Below are 16,977 nucleotides of genomic sequence, written 5' to 3'. Positions count from 1 at the left end.
ACAGCCAGAAATGGCTTTGTCAGGCTGAACAGATAAGAAGATTCATCAAAATAGCAAACTTGACAGCTGATAACACTTGGAAACCAAACACTGTGAACCAGAGCAAGTGATGGAAAACAAACCAACACTCAAACTCATTCTGGAAAAAAACCCTGTTGTTTTATTATTATTTAGAAAGCACACACAGCAGTTTATTGGGATGAAAGAGAAAAGGTAAAATAAGTGAGCATACAAATTCATTTCAAAAGAATCCGTGCCACTTCCCAAGTAATCTCAGTCTCTCTGAGCTTTTTAAACTTTTGTATTTCTTGTATCTGTATCTGTAATCCGAGTTATGCATATAGACATATGGAAAACATTGCACCGTTGTTAGAAATCCTTTCTCCAAAAACCTGCAGTAAGCGTGTTTTTCTTCCTGAACGCTTACTCCAGGTATGTTGTCAGCTCACGCCATCGTTTCTTTTCTCTGAGTTCGTCTTTGATGACAAGTAAGGATACTTGTGAAGGATGATTTCCCCTTAGTTCTTGACTTTTTCTTTAACTTTTTCTGATTTTTGAGTGAGATTCCCAGTTCTTCCATGATGGCATTGAAAGAGAGACACTGGAACATGAAATAATAGAGCATCAGTTTGATCCACTTGTCTCCAGCCTTCATTGATCTGTTTCCTGTCTAGGCTTTTAGGATTATGAGATATTGGTTGAAGGTAACTTTGCTACAGGGTGAATCCCCAGCCATTTCCCACACCTCCTCCTCCACCCACTGGCCACCCACCTTTACTACTGGGGGAAACAGATTTGGCAAGTCAGCTGGGCAAACTTTGGGATTTCATTCACAAATGAAGTAGCAGAAAACTACCCAGGTAGGCTCTCAAAATAGAAAACTTACCTTTGCGGAGACACCAAAATAGAGTTAAATTAAGTCATTTCCCCCAGTGAGATGATCCAAACATTGATAGGATTATCAAGGCATACAGACACTTCAGTAATGCTATAGAAAATGAACAAACCTTCTCTACACCAAGGCTTTGTTTTTTTCTCCCATGAAACCTTACTTTGTTCCTAAAATAAAATCTAATTCTTGATGACTTTCCTTTCTGATAAAAAAAAAAAGAAAAAAAAAACAATTTAAAATTGTATATTTTCTCCAAAAAAAAATAATAAAAGTAAATAAATGAATAAAATAAACAGAGATCTGGCAGCAGCAATGATGCAGCTGTGGTTGAAATGAAACTAATATGGTATTGAACTGCACAGCAAAGACGATGGCATAATATGAAAAGAAAATGGAATTATGATTATAAAAAGTTATGCATATGCAGATGGCATATATGTGCATAGATGTATCTATTATAATTATGCTATATCTGTTCACATGCACAATATATAAATAGCATAATAAGACATAATTTGCCATCATTTTTTTCCAGCCAAGAGAAGATCTTTGAGTGACAAATTTCTGCTTGTATAGGGATTTCTACAAAGTAGTGTTGTTTTTGAAGAGACTGCTCCTAAAACGCTCTCTAAAAACCCAGAGCCTTTGGTAAAGTTTATGGCAGTGCAAGCACTATTCCTTGACCAGTAACTCACAAAATGCACAGAGTTGAAAGCCAAATGATCATATGCCACCAGCTGATTTCTAGAGGATGTGCGTGTTCCTGACAGGAAGGAAGTGGTGGCCCTTGTGTGCAAATTACAGAATGTCTTGTGTGGTCCTTCTGTATCAAAGGGCAACATGCTTTTCTGAAAATTGACACCCTACTTTGTTCCATAAAAAAGGTGATGCATTTGAAGCAAGTAGCATTTTTAATTCTTCTACTTGATTTGAGAATCAGACAACAAATTTAGACCCTAGGTGTAAATTATTGGCTTACCAGGCTCACACCTCTAAAAAACTAGCTGTTTGCATATTCGTTCTTGTTTCTTTTACATCTAAGTGTTTATAGGATTTGAATTTCATTTCTACTTTTCTATGGTACTAAAAAAAAAAAAATGAAAATTCAGGTCACGCATGTTAATTTTCTTTCAAACGGTAAGTTGTGGCTTCAGTGAATTGAGAAGGTGTCACACCACACAAAGAAAAATTCAGAAATGTTTCCCAAGAATTATACTTCAAAAAATGTAACGGCAAGGGTGTCACAAATGAGATATAATTTTTGTGCCATTATGTGATGTTATGTATTGCTACTAAGATAGAATGAATATTTTATAGTTTTGCTGTGTTAGATAGTGCTGTATTTGGTTTTGCAAGCTTTGTTCAGAATTTTATTTGAAAGGAAGAAAGTGTTTTTGCGCAGGACTTTTCTGGTTTCAGAAAGTTCAGTAAGATGGAAGGGGGAGAGAGAGAGAAGGAAGGAGTGCCAAGAAGTTTACATATGCTCTGACACATAAACTGCACAACAGCTTTAGAAAGGAGTTACTATGCCCATTGTATAGCTGGGGAAGCTTACTATTAGAGGTATTAGATAACTTGCCCAAGAAATATGATTCATAAGTTAAAGAGCTTGTATTTGAACTCAGCTTGTTTGACTTCCCCAAATTAACAGCTTTCACTGGAAATCTCCCACACCATGATGCTTAATCCTTTTAATTAAGTCATTATAAAGAGCATTCTGTGGATTCTCTTCTCATAAAATATGTTAAGAACTATAATCTTTTGTTTCATTTGAAGTCTTTAATGCTTGATTATTTTTCTCGACTTTTTTTTTTGGCCACGCTGTGTGGCATGAACCAGGCATTGAACCTGCGTCCCTTGCAGTTGAAGCCTGGTGTCTTAACCACTGGGCAACCAGGGAAGTCCTTCAGACGTTTGATTTTAGACAAATCACTTTACTTTGCACAGAAAACCACAAAATTGGGCTTCTATTAATAGACATGGCTCATGTAGGAGATACAACCAGAAAGGGACTCTTCAGTCTTTCCTTTCTTATTTTGGGTAAAGGGGCAATCACAAATCTTATCTTGATAATACCTATCAATCAAATTTTTCTTTAAAAACAAAACAAAATCCCCCTCCAATTTTTTGATTGCCTGAAAATACAGCAAACATCTTCTTTGTTTTTTGATTAACCCTGGGTATTTATTTCTTCCTGCCTGTGTGAGAAAGCATATAAATATCATTTTATCAGTGGCCTGGTTTCTCTGTCTTTGGTCATAAACTATGATTTCTTTTTGATTCTTACTCTGTCTCCAACTGTCAAAAGGAAAATGGCAAGATATTGGGGCTGACCTTTCTGCTTCCAAGTTTTTGCTATAGTCACAAAACAAGATGACCTTTAAGGCCCCTCCCAGCCATGAACTTGAGTAAACCACACACTCTCATATCCACAGGAAATGAAAGTGTGAAGGTCATCTTTCAACTCAGAGTAGCTTGTCTTCCTGAGTCAATTTGCCTATTGTAATCTAAGAACTGAAAATACATGTAACATATTAAAGACTGAGCTTCTGAATTAGGATCCAAATTATGGTAGCTTTCCAAGCTTTTACTTCCAGATTTGGTTTTATGAGCCCCTTTATGTTCATACAAACACACACACACACACACACACACACACACACACACACACACACACAGTACAGGTAAGGCGTGAAGGTGTAAATTTCTAAGGTCTTTTGTTAGAAAATACAAAGCATAAAAATGCCCACTGGCTGCCTTGCACTAGAGACAGGAAACTAGAGGTAGGATACTGTATCCGCATCCTTCAGTGCTCTGCAGACTGGAAACCCCCCTGGTGAGCTTGGATCCTGGGTTGTCCCGTTTTTCTCTGGTAGATGGAATTCATGGATCTACATAGATGACCATGGATTATAATTGTGAGTTTACCCCTGGTGTCAGAACACTGGAGTTGAAGGTTAAGCTTACTGGACAGGTGTTTATTTTCTTTCTTTATTTCTCAGTTTTCTTGTCTGTAAACTGAAAATAATAGTAGAATACTCTCTTTTTAGCAAATAAAAATATTCCCCTGAGGAATCCTTTTCATAGAGCTAATATGAGACTCATTAACCTGACATATGTTAAACACTTAGGCACAATACCTGGCACATAGTAATTACTCTGTCTTTAAAATAAAATGTTATGTAGCACTGAAAATATTTTAAGCCTATGGCACTTACTGATCTACGTATCTATCTATCTATGAAATTATGTAGAGTCCCCTGTCCATCCTAAAGGAAATCAACCCTGAATATTTATTGGAAGGACTGAGGCTGAAGCTGAAGCTCCAGTACTTTGGCCACCTGATGCCAAGAGCCGAATCACTAGAAAAGACTCTGACGCTGAATAAGACTGAAGGCAGGAGGAGAAAGGGATGACAGAGGATGGGATGGTTGGATGACATCACCAGTTCAATGGACATGAACTTGGACAAACTCTGAGAGATGGTGAGGAACAGGGAAGCCTGGTGTGCTGCAGCCCATGGCGTCATAAAGGACATTACTGAGCCACTGAAGACCAGCAACAATCTATCATCTATCTGTCTATCATCTATTTTGTGTGTGTGCGTGGAGCAGAGAAACAGTAAAGAAAGTTGATATTTCTTCAGTTTTAGCCTTTGCATGTCCTCCTTTGCACTAATTCCTTTGAATATTTTATAAACAGTGTTTTAGTTTAAGCAGGTTCTGTGCATGTTTAAAGCATAGAATTTTCAATGCCTGTTATTACTTGTTTCACCCAGCCCATAACATGCTTTGGTGTTTATGCAGTAACAGGTTTTTATGACAGCTTGTATCTTGTTCCTGATAGGTGCTCATCTATAAGAAGGAAATGGAAACTAACTGCACTTCTCATCATTTAAATGTATAATCGTCTTTGTGCCTTTGGGCCCCCATTTACAATGAATCACTATGATGATATGTTTGATGGGAAAATTCACTGATTAATGAATGTGTATAGTAATGAATGACAGTACTGCTATCATGCTGTTCCTGACTCTATCCAAAGATAAAGTGGTGTGTGTGTGTGTGATTTCTCTTGTAGAAGAAAGGAAACTGAGAAATAGAAGTTAATCTGTTAGAGACTGCAGCTGAAACTTCAACTAGCACTACAGCTTTCTTAGCTTTAAAAGAAGAGGGACCCAAAGGTACAGATGAACATATTTGCAGGGCAGGAATAGAGATGCAGAGAACAGACTTGTGGACGAAGGGTGTGATGGGGATGGTGGACGAATTGGGAGAGTAGACTTGGCATATATACACTGCTCTGGGAAACTGCTGTATAGTGTAGGGAGCTCAATTCAGTGCTCTGTGATGACCTAGAGGGGTGGAATGGGGCAGGGTAGGATAGGAGGGAGGCTCAAGAAGGGGAGGATATATGTATACGTTTAGTCGATTTACATTGTTGTAGAGTGGAAATCAATGAAACGTTGTGAAGCAACTACATCCCAAGTCTTTTAAAAAGGAGCTACTGCTTCATTCTGCAGGAAGCCATTCCTCTTGTCCACTTCTTCAGTGCAGATGGTGTGTCCCATCAACTCCCCTTTCCTTCCCTTCTGCCTTGTCTTACCTCCTTTTCTGGCTTGTTTCTCTTTATAATTGCTGACTACTGTTAATTAGCTGTTAATTAACTACTGTTAATCTTTGGATTAACCCCGATAATTGATCTCTTGGTACAGCTTCCCTGATAGCTCAGTTGGTAAAGAATCTGCTTGCAGTGCAGGAGACCCTGGTTTGATTCCCGTGTCTGGAACATCTGCTGGAGGAGGGGAAGGCTACTCACTCCAGTATTCTGGCCTGGAGAATTCCATGGACTGTATAGTCCATGGGGTTGCAAAGAGTCGTAGATGACTGAATGACTTTCACTTCACTTCAGTGTGAATATGAACATAAATTATTCTCTCCTGACACCTTTATCCTATTGCAACTCTTTCCCTGGAAGGGTTGGGAGGAGCTAATTAAGTTCTTCGCCTTTTGTAACTAAAATAAAATGCCTCAGGGGAAAAAAAAAAATCTAAGGTGGAGAATGTTTTTACATCATAGGAAAAGTTGTGTGCCTGGATTTGATTTTCGATTACAATATTGAAAGAAGCCAGCCTAAACCATCTGGGACAGGCTTTCATATTGGTTGCAAACTTGGCATCAGGATGTGAATATCAGGTTGATTTCTCATTGTATATTCCACTTTTATGCATTCAGTGCTTTCATTCTTCAGTACTGTTTAGGAGAACTACTTTGAATACATAACTTCAAGGGTTTTTCTGACACATTATTTTTTAGAAGGTCGGGCCTACCCAAGAATATAATACAGGTTTTACATTTTGTATAGTTTTCTCCCTTTAATTTATTAGACTCCTTATTCAAAGACACTTGAAGTGATCTGTAACATTGTGTAATAAATTTTCACCTTATGCTTAGAAGAAGAGAATGATATAGGTAATAATAAAGTCATTTTACTGCTGCAAAAATCTTTAGTTTTATATATAGGCTTTAACTTAAAGGCAAGCTGCGATTTGAAGTCTTGCCGTAAAACCACTCTTAGAAAAACATAGAATATCAGTAGATATAGTAGGGAATACTTTGCTGAGAAATAATGTGATTATTACAACTATAGTTATTATTTTCTGGGTCAGCAGAGGCAGTGTCTCAGTAATTTTTTTTTTTTTTTTAACAAGAAGGACTAAGCATTCACATCCTTTAATACTAGTAAACTCTCAGGTCTCGTGTGGATGTAAACCTCGTATGTTCAATATGCTCTGGGCCTAGAGTCCAAAAGTTTTTCAAGGAACCTGACAGAAGACTCCTGCTCATGTGCTTGCTATCTTAAGGTTTTGGAAAGTCTGGTTGCCTATCTGCACAAGTGTTTTACTTCTCAGGATAATTGATGATCTGAGAACAGAGATCAGGCTTCAATTATTCCACATTAATTACAGAAAGGAGAGTCTTAGAGGAACTATGCGTGCACCTTCTTTGTGTGCAGTTCCCGTGTCCTAGAACTCAGAATTCGAGCATCATTTACTCTGGTTTTATCAGTTTTCTGAGTTTGTTCAGAAACCCTGGGTCATCTTTTATGTGACCATCCTTGGAGTTTTTTTTTTTAAAAAAACGGATCTTTGAGGTTGAGAGTCGCCACGGTAGCTTCCATAATAGTGGTTATGATGAACTGTGCCCTGGAGCTCATGAGGAAGTTGGTTCTCCTCTGAGTTTGTACCAAAACTCTCAAGTGGAGGAAATCTCAACACTGAGTGAAAATGTCAAAGTGTGGTCCCCGCCCTTCTCCTCACCTGTGAACCTGGGACTCAGCAGCTACTGCTTTCATAGACCGCTTCACTGCATTTTTATGCTTTAAATGGGCTCTTCATAGGCACCAGCCCTAGAGCCTGTCTTCTCTCACTCTGGCTGTAGCACATAGATGCCAGTAGCTCATGTTTCCTAGCTCCTTTTAATACCATGTTTTCACTATCCTTATGTCCTTTTATCCTCTTTCTTCTGTATTTCATTTTTGTCCCCAGACATGAGGCTTCTTGCTGACATTTTAGCTCTCTCAGGTTCTAGATTTAAGCTTCTAATTTCCTGCATGAAGGCATGCCCTGGAATTCCTTGTTTCTTATCCAAGGTCTTTAAAATAAATATATCTATAGGGGAAGACAGGGTTACTTGATGGCATCAGATACACACGGATCATCTTTCTTGGGTTCATTTTTATTTAAGGATTTTATTTAGAATTTTTTTCCTTCCACTAAATTAAATTAAGTATAGTGTGGGATGTCATTTCTTCACTCTCTCTTTTCACCTGGTGTGACTGTCCACAATCCCCAAGCTCTTAGGGCAGCCGTCCCCAACCGTTTTTGCACCAGAGACTGGTTTCATGGAAGACAACTTTTTCCAGGAAAAATTGGGAGAGGGGAGATTCTAGGGCACAAGACCTAGAGCCCTCACAAGCACAGTTCACAGTAGGCTTCATGCTCCTATGAGAATCTAATACCACTGCTGATCTGACAGGAGGTGGAACTCAGGTGTCAATGCAAAAGGTAGGGAGTGGCTGTAAATACAGATGGGCTCCGCGAGTGGTTCAGCTGGGAAAGAATCCGCCTGCAATACGGAGACAGACGAAGTTTTGCTTGCTTTCCCCCAACTCACATCCTGCGGTGTGGCCCGGGGATTAGGGACCCCTTGCTTAGGATATAGAGAAGTTTATTTCCCTCTAACATTAGAGATGATTTCATAGAAAGTTTTGAAATACGAAGTTAACACCAAGGCAGAACATTTTGATACTAATCTATGTGCTTTTTCCAATTCTATATCTCAACCTCTCTTTTTCTACTTCTAAAGCAAGAGCTTTCATATGCATGGCCCTCAGGGTAGGGTTGACCAAGGGGAAAAAGAAGTCAAATTTGCAGCTTTGAGTTCTGAAATAAACTTATATGGATCTATAGAAGCCATTGCTGTCTTTGAAGCTATTAATTACAACAGTCAGGTGTTTGAAAGGAGAAAAAAGAAGGTGCCTGGAATTGTAAATGTTGAGAGCCTTCTGGATCCAGCATATGTGACTGGGCCAAGTGGGGAAGATTGGACTGTTTGGTATCTGCTTTCAAGGAGAAATGTCCAGCCAGGTTTGGGAGAGCCTAAACCCCTAGGGATACCTGAGAAGGGGCCCCTCACTTGTCACTGCTGGGATAAAACTCCCAAGGGGTGGGAGAAGGCAAAACAGCCTGATAGGTGGCGGGGGATTCAGAACACAGGGAAACTGTGCCCACTCTCGGGCCCAGACTCTCAGATGAAGCCGTCACTTGAGTGGAGAAATGTCACTGGACTACCAGGGGGCCAACTGGAGACTGTCTTCCAAGTTTCCCATGGCCTCTGACTGTTCTCAAGAGCAGCTGCCCCAGAAAAAGCACAGAAGTGGCAGGTGGGTGTGATCCACCAAGCCCGTTGGCCAAAGAACAGAGTTGTTTCTGTAGTGAGGGCGGGCTTCAGGGGGGCTCACGTGGCCAGCCAGAGGCGAGCAGTTCTCTTTGCCTAGAAGTGGCAAAAATATGTTTCCCTGCCAACCCAAAGTGTTCAACAGGGCCTTTTCCTCTCTGGCGTCATTGTCAAAGGTCAGTGTGAATTTCATCTCTGACCCTCTAGCTTATCTTTGGCTTCCTTACATCTCTTTGGGCTTCCCTTGTAGCTCAGTCGATAAAGAATCTGCCTACAGTGCAGGAGACCCGGGTTCGATCCCTGGGTTCAGAAGATCCCCTGGAGAAGGAAATGGCAACCCACTCCAGTATCCTTGCCTGGAAAATCTCATGGACAGAGGAGCCTGGTGGCCTGCAGTCCATGGAGTAGCAAAGAGTCGGGCACGACTGAGCGACTAACACTTAACACTTAACATCTCTTGAGCCTGCACCAGCCCCTCTGATAAGCTAGGAGGCTGCCCACTGCCTCTGGATGTCGGTCTCATATGAATGTGCCCCGGCTCTGCCTGGCAGCCTGAGTTAATACCATGGAAACTGGCATCCCCTCACTTCACAGAGAAGAGGGCTTGGTCTTTCTGGCAACTCAGAGGCTGTATTAGGATCATAAAAATAAGCTTCCAATATATTCTTTGCATGCCTCTTTTCATGCAGAGAATGACCCTGCCTTGGAGGTAAATGGACTCTGATGATGGCTACAGATACCCGTAGGGCCTGTGGGCACAGCACAGCGTGTCTCTGGGATACTAGCATACACCCACATGTACTGAGTACACATTTTTCTCAAGCTGCAAACTGGGGTGTGCAAAAAAAGTTGTGTGATGTCATTTAAAAAAAAAATAGCAACTCATCCTAGCCTAGAGGTCCCCATCTGCCAGTGGATCTTGTTAACTCAAGGTTAACTCACTTTTGGTTTAAAACCAAGCTTTCATTTGGTTAATGGCTCAGTTAATACAGGCCTCTTTCCACTTTTCTTCTCCTTTTCTTTCCCAGGGGTGTCTTGGCTTAGCAGAGTTTGATCGAGGGCCTGGGTATTGCTGATAGTGGGAGTGGCTGGTCCAAAGCCACTTCTGTCCTTTTGGCTCCCCTAGGGATGTGACATCCTGCCAGACCATGGTTGCTGCTCTCCATCTCTGCTGCGTCCTCTGAGATGCCCTGAGGTTCCACTGTGGTCTCCATATCAGGACTATGTATTGAATCGTTTCCATTCCAACCTCAAGTCTCCTGATCCACTGGTTCTCTCAGGCCTTCCACAAGGCTCCTGGTTGGGAAGGGCCATGGATTTTTGGATGCTTGCCCTGGCATGCTCTGAGGTTAAGCAGGACTCTGAATGTGCTTTTAGGCTCACTGACTAGACATTGATATTTTGCCATTTAAGAGACAGTTGGATGTATGATTTCTCTACAAGTCTTGCCATCTCCTGGGTTACATACTATTAACCCAACAATGATACTTTCTGTTCAGAATTCCCTTGAGATTTTCTGATGTTTCTACTTTTCTGTCCCTCCAAACTGGGGCTTGGCTCAGAGATGGTCATGAGAGCTCCTCTCAGGGATTTGAATAGCACTTAAACTTAATGATTTCCCTCCAGTTTTGTCTTTCCTAGTGGTTAAGAACTGGTCAGGGATTGGGAAAAAAGGTAGAAAATTATGTACTATGCATATTTCCTCAACCTTGACATTGTTCACTTGCTCAGTTGTGTCCCACTCTTTGCAACCCCATGGACCTCAACCTTGACACTCTGAGTTTTAGTTTTTGCTAATAAAGAGATAGACTTTTTGAATTCAAACAACTAATTTATTCAACAAAACACCTAGATCTTGAGATCAAAAGCCATAGTTTTTAAGACTTTTGTCTGTTCTCCAAATTTGTAAAATCCATGTAAAATTGAAGATGTTAAAAGTTTGACTCATCTCTAGCTTGGGGACAATGCATATAAAAACCTTGATGCTGATGGTGAAGGAAGGTAGGGATAAAATCAGTGCAAAAAGAAGCACATCATCTTTTACTTTGTTTCCCTTCATGTCTCTTTAGCAGAATTACTTAAGTTTCACTTAAAGATTAGAGACTTTCCTGGGCACTGCAGCTCCCGGAACTTCTTCTTTCTAGAATTGGGATTGAGGCTGTAATCAGTTCCATAACTTTGAATAACTCCCTAGGTACATTTCCTTTCTTTTCTTTTTTTTTTTTTCCCTTTTTTATGCCTATTCTATAGGCTCACAAAAGAAAAAAATGATTCCACTTATATAATCTTTGCTGTATTTTTAATGATTCATTTATGATTTATTCGATGAGAAACCTCTCACTCTATGATGCCATGATAGCTATTTTTTTCTATATCTAGAACCAAGCACTCTACCCCAGCTATTGAAAAGGCAAAGTTATGACAAGAGTTTAACATGTTCAACATAACTACACAATCTTAATAAATATATATATATATATATAATATTTATCATATCAAGTCAGTCAATCCTAAAAAAAAAATCCTGAATATTCATTGGAAAGACTTATGCTGAGGCTGAAGCTCCAATACTTTGGCCACCTGATACGAAGAATTGACTCTTTAGAAAAGACCCTGATGCTGGGAAAGGTTGAAGGCAGGAAGAGAAGGGGATGACAGAGGATGAGATGGTTAAATGGCATCACCGCCTTGATGGACATGAGTTTGAGCTCTGGGAGTCGGTGATGGACAGGGAAGCCAGGCATGCTGCAGTCCATGGGGCTGCAAACAGTCGGACACAACAGAGTGACTGAACTGATGCAGTTCAGTTCAGTCACTCAGTCATGTCCAACTCTTTGCGACCCCATGAATCGCAGCACGCCAGGCCTCCCTGTCCATCACCGACTCCCGGAGTTTACTCAGACTCATGCCCATCAAGTCAGTGATGCCATCCAGTCATATCATCCTCTGTCGTTCCCTTCTCCTCCTGCCCCCAATCCCTTAATATATATTTATATATAAATATGTTAATGTGTATACATATGTGCATATGTATATACAGGGCTTCCCAGGTGGTGCAAATCATAAAGAATCCAATGTAGGAACTGGAGGAGAGATGGGTTCGATCCCTGAGTTGGGAAGATCCCCTGGAGTAGGAAATGGCAACTCACTCCAGTATTCTTGACTGGGAAATCCCATGGACAGTGGGACTTGGCTGGTTACAGTCCACGGGGTCACAAAGAGTTGAACACGACTGAACACACATGCATGCCTGCACATGTGTATACACACATATATGTATACACACATATATGTACACACACATACACACAATATATGTATACACACATATATGTATACACACATATATATGTATACACAATATATGTATACATACATATATATGCATACACACACACACACATATATTCTCCAAGCTTTTTTCTCCTCTGCTTCTACACTTTATTTATTTATTTATTTTTATTTTTTTCCATTTATTTTTATTAGTTGGAGGCTAATTACTTTACAGTATTGTAGTGGTTTTTGCCATACATTGACTTGAATCAGCCATGGATTTACATGTGTTCCCCATCCCGATCCCCCCTCCCACCTCCCTCTTGCTTCTACACTTGAATTTTCTTCCCACTTTCTATGAGAGTTTAAAAAATGCCATGGTTGGAAGAGAATTTTAAGTCCAACCCCCTCATTGCACAGATGACCAAGTTGAGGAGGGAAGTATATGCAATGCCCTGCCTAGAGACCCAGCCATCCAGCAGCAGAACAGGGACCTGACTTCTTGGCTCGTGGTTCCCGAGTCACCTTCCCACTGGGCCACAGATGTCTTTCAGGGTTTGATTTACACGGTAGTGTCAACCTGTACACTGGAAAAGTTATTTCTAAATGGATGCTAATTGCTTCTTGGCCTCTCTGTTAATTAATGAATGTTTGGGTTTCCAGGCAAAGAAAAGCCTCTTTGCACAATTAACAGAAATAACCTGATTAGAGAGACTTCTCCAAATCGCTTGCTAAGTAAGTTAATCAGACTATAGAAGAAATAAAGTCAAGGATGCTTGGAAGCATCTGATAACGTGCCAAGTTTCAGTGAGAAAACAAAATTACCAAATTGTGTTAGATTATCTCTAGACATTAGTCTTTTTAGCTCTTATGGTTGGTAAAGACTAAGTGATCAGAAAAACATTCTTATTTGAAGTTGAAAAATCTGAGTATTTGCAGTCTGAACACCCCAGTTAAAAAAAAAGAAAGAAAATTCTGACTAAGCTAAATTTAAAATTATAATCACTAAGGAGAACACAATGGCTTCATTACATCACTCAGGTTTTACTCACTGATTTTGTGTGTGTCTGGACGTATGCATTGTGATGTGGAAATGCATGCAGTGCAGTGTGGCCAATTAGCCATGTTTGGGCTGATGACGATGAAGCTTAGATTCTGCAGGGCGTGGAAACCACACAACACGTTCATATCGTTGGTTTTCTATCACAAGAATGCCCTTCTCTTTACAAATAGAATTTCTTTGAAAACTTAAGGGAGAATCCCACTTTCCATGATACCAGTCTCTGTGGAGAGGATTTAGAAAGCAAAAATGATTTTAATGTGCCTGTGCATCTGGACATAAAATTCTATAACTGTGAGAAGCATAATGAGATGGTTCCTAAAGGCAAGTTAAAACTGTAGCACTGAGCAGAAATTTTTCATTATCTATAAGAGTTAATTAATAATGCCATTTGGCACAATTAGATGTGCAGAAAATAGTACAAGAAGTAAGAATGCTTTGTTTCCCTTTTGCTTTTGAAGGCTGTTCGGGCTGCTTTTAAATTGCTTACTAGGAAATAGACCTTAGAGCATAAAGGTCATGGGTTTGGAAACTAATTGGGATTCATTATTTTGCTGCTTTGCCACAGATGGCTCACATAGAACATACCATAATGTGAGGCACATGCCTTGAGGTATTTGGAAATAATTTTCCTTGGATAGGTTTGCAGTCATATAATCTGGCTGATTTTCCTAAAGTCACAGTCTCTATCCACCACGTATTCCTTGGGTAGTTCCAATTTTGCTGGAAAAACTTTAAAATAATTCAATTTATAATTTTAGTCTGAAACAAAACAAGCTTTATTTTTTTTTGCCTTATTGCATGAGGCTATACAAGCTTGTTAAGAAATAAATTATACAACATTACATGCTCCATAGTTGCTTTTCAATCTTCTCATACCCCGCTGCTCTCTTCCTAACTTTAAACAATGTTTCTCAGGGTATCATGTTTGTGTTCAGTTGTTCAGTCCTGTCTGACTCTTTTGTGACCTGTGGACTGTAGTCCACCGGGCTCCCCTGTGCATGGCATTTTCCAGACAAGAATGCTGGAGATCCTGCTCCAGGGGATCTTCCCACCTTGTATCTCCTGCATTGACAGGTGGATTCTTTACTACTAGTGCCCCCTGAGAAGCCCTTCTTAGAATATAATCCACAGATAATCTGCCATTGTTAGTAAAAACTCACATTTCCCGTCTAATTTGAAGTCACGCTGCTATATTCAAATTAATTTTAATAAAAACTCATGCTTACCAATTACCAACTATTTTTGGGTTGTTGGGAAAAAGCTCATAAAAGAAAAATTACTTTAAAAAACGATCCTTGTTTTGAAGATGATTTCAATGGAAAGTCACGTACATGGTCTAATTTTAGAAAAAAACTGCTATATTTGAGCTATTTTTATGTAAACTAATGTGCACAACTACTTTTAAGCATTCATTCTCAGATTTAGTTAAAAATTCCAATTCCTGGGCTCTATTCACTGTGGAGGAATCTCTGGAGGTACAAACTATACTCTGTATCTTAAATAATTTCCCCAGGTGATTCTGACGTACACTGAAGTCTGAAAACCAGAGACATGAAAAATAGAGTTTGAAAATTTTCTTGTATGTTCAAGTTCTCTCTCTCTCTTTTTTTTTTCCCTAAATTCACTTAAAATGTAATGGTTCCTGCAGGGGTCATTGTGGCCTTAGTGGTTATTTACTTGATGGCAAGAACTGGTTGTCTGAGAGCATATATGAAACGAGAAAGAGGAGAATGTAAGAAACCAGGGTCTGAAACGAAGGGCAGTTTCTCAAGGGAGGAACAAGGCCCGAGATGGAGCAGGAAACGTACCTACCTGAGTATCTTGAGTAGGCCTGCCACTTAGAGCTAAACAGGGAGATCATCATCTGAATATAATGGCATTTCTACCTCAAAAATATGCATGGTTCCTTCTTCTCTCTAGCGAGGGTTTACTAAATATTTAATGCTAAATATATCTTGCTTGGAATTAACGATCCTGCTTCTAGAATCCAGGCAGGATTAACAAACATGATACCCTGAGAAACATTGTTTAAAATTAGGAAGAGAGCAGCGGAGTATGAGAAGAATGAAAAGCAACTATTGAAAAAGCAACTCTAGAATCTAGAATTAACAGCCTGAGTGCCTATTACAGACATAAGAATATGCTTTAGGTCACTACTACATAGATTCTGTGATCTGACAGGTTCGAGAAGTGCTGGATACTTTTCCAACTTGTTAGAAATTCTCAACGCATCCTAACATATTAAACACACTGAAATGTTTTGTAGTAAAGAGACATTTTTCCTGGTGTTCCCCTGGTTACTCAACCATGAAAATCTAATTTGAGATTTGACCAATGAAAGTCATTTTCACAAACACTCCTTTAACTCAACCATATGACCTAGAAACTATAACCCCCTATTACATATAAGAAACCAAGGCTCTGAGAAATTCAGCTACTTGTCTACAAACTTTAGTATGTGGCTCCACTAGAACTTGAACCTAAGTTTGGCTGCTTTAGAAAATTCTCTTCTAAGAGACTGTTCTAGGACTCTGGGCCACTGTCTCACGTCTATTTCAGAGTCAACTGTCAGTAAAGCTGGAATAAAATTGTGGAAAGGATTAAACTAACACTACTGTATGTTAAAGCATTTTGAAACCATAAAATAATATATAACTATCAGAATTAGTTATGGACTTCTCCAAGCAAGAATACTGGAGAGGGTTGCCATGTCTTCTTCTAGGGGATCTTCCAGACCCAGGGGTCGAACCTGTGTCTCTCATGTCTCCTGCATTGGCAGATGGGTTCTTTACTACTAGCGTCACCTGGGAAGCTATTTACAGTGTAAAGTAGTACATAAATATTAATTTTATCTAAGCCTCTGAATCATACTTTTAAATGATACTCTGTATAGAAAGGTAAGTTTTGTTACCATTAATCCTGATCATCTATACCTCATCTATTACCCTCGAACTTTTTGGGTAGCATTTTTGGCTTATTATATACAGTCCTTGGGAAAATAAGTTTATGTAATTGGTGCTTTCTCTATATAGAATCAATGAATTATAAATTATATAATGTTTATCCCAATATCTGATTTTTTTTTTTTTATTATGAGGATGTGAGCTCTGACTTAGGGCAAACAGTATGTTGCTTTTTCCTAAATAAATGTTAATAAATCTTAGTGTAATTTATAGATATTTTCTTAAAAGTGTATTTATTTAAAGAAGAAACCAAGACTGAGAATCAGTCAGGGCAAGAGTCAACTTTCCTGAACATGCTTTACTGGAGAAATATAGAGTTAATCGAAGAGACTTGTGATTCAAAAACTGGAACCCATTTAAAACTAAGCAAAGAGAAGGCAAAAAGGTACATGATTGCACAGATGGCCTATGTCTACTTCTGAGAAATATATTTTGGGGGATCACTTCACATGTCAAAAGTTAACCCCATTAAGGAGAACAAAGACAGATGGATCCTGTATTGAGGGAAGATGAAAGGCATCTTCAAATCCCCTATTCAATGTGAAGAGGAAACAAGCTCAGAGGGACAGCAGGCATCTTTTGTCACAATAAATTAAGTATGTTGCTGGCTTTCTGCGTCACCAAGCTCAGTTAGAGTGAAAATTACTTACAGCATTTGAATGCAGGTGGAAAATAAATTTATAGGGATCTGTAACTGATGTATAGTGGAATTTTTTTTCTCTATTTTCTTCTCCTTGTCCTTCTCCCCAGTATACTTGGAAGGAATTGAAAATGGCAAAGGATCTAGAGAAATGAGTGTGAAAGCAGCAAGGCTCAGAAAGATTGCTA

The 16,977-nt window shown here is 39.4% G+C and overlaps 1 protein-coding gene across 6 annotated transcripts in view; it reads right to left on the bottom strand.

The window, feature by feature from the left end:
• Window positions 1-445: 445 nt before the first annotated feature.
• GRIK1 (glutamate ionotropic receptor kainate type subunit 1) overlaps window positions 446-16,977 on the bottom strand; it is a 442,037-nt gene continuing 425,505 nt past the window's right edge. For 4 of the 6 annotated variants that reach the window (XM_061133912.1, XM_061133913.1, XM_061133918.1 and 1 more), the window contains one exon: window positions 446-601. In XM_061133912.1, the coding sequence (XP_060989895.1) occupies window positions 446-601 (156 nt within the window). Of the gene's footprint in view, window positions 602-1,007; window positions 1,095-16,977 lie in introns of all 6 variants that reach the window. The other 2 variants (XM_061133910.1, XM_061133911.1) reach the window with 1 other exon arrangement.

The sequence above is a fragment of the Dama dama genome, chromosome 31 (genome assembly GCF_033118175.1).
Source record: "Dama dama isolate Ldn47 chromosome 31, ASM3311817v1, whole genome shotgun sequence".
NCBI classification, from domain to species: Eukaryota; Metazoa; Chordata; class Mammalia; order Artiodactyla; family Cervidae; genus Dama; species Dama dama.
The sequence above is the reverse complement of the archived record's forward strand: the minus strand, read 5'-3'. Positions and strand labels throughout refer to the sequence as shown.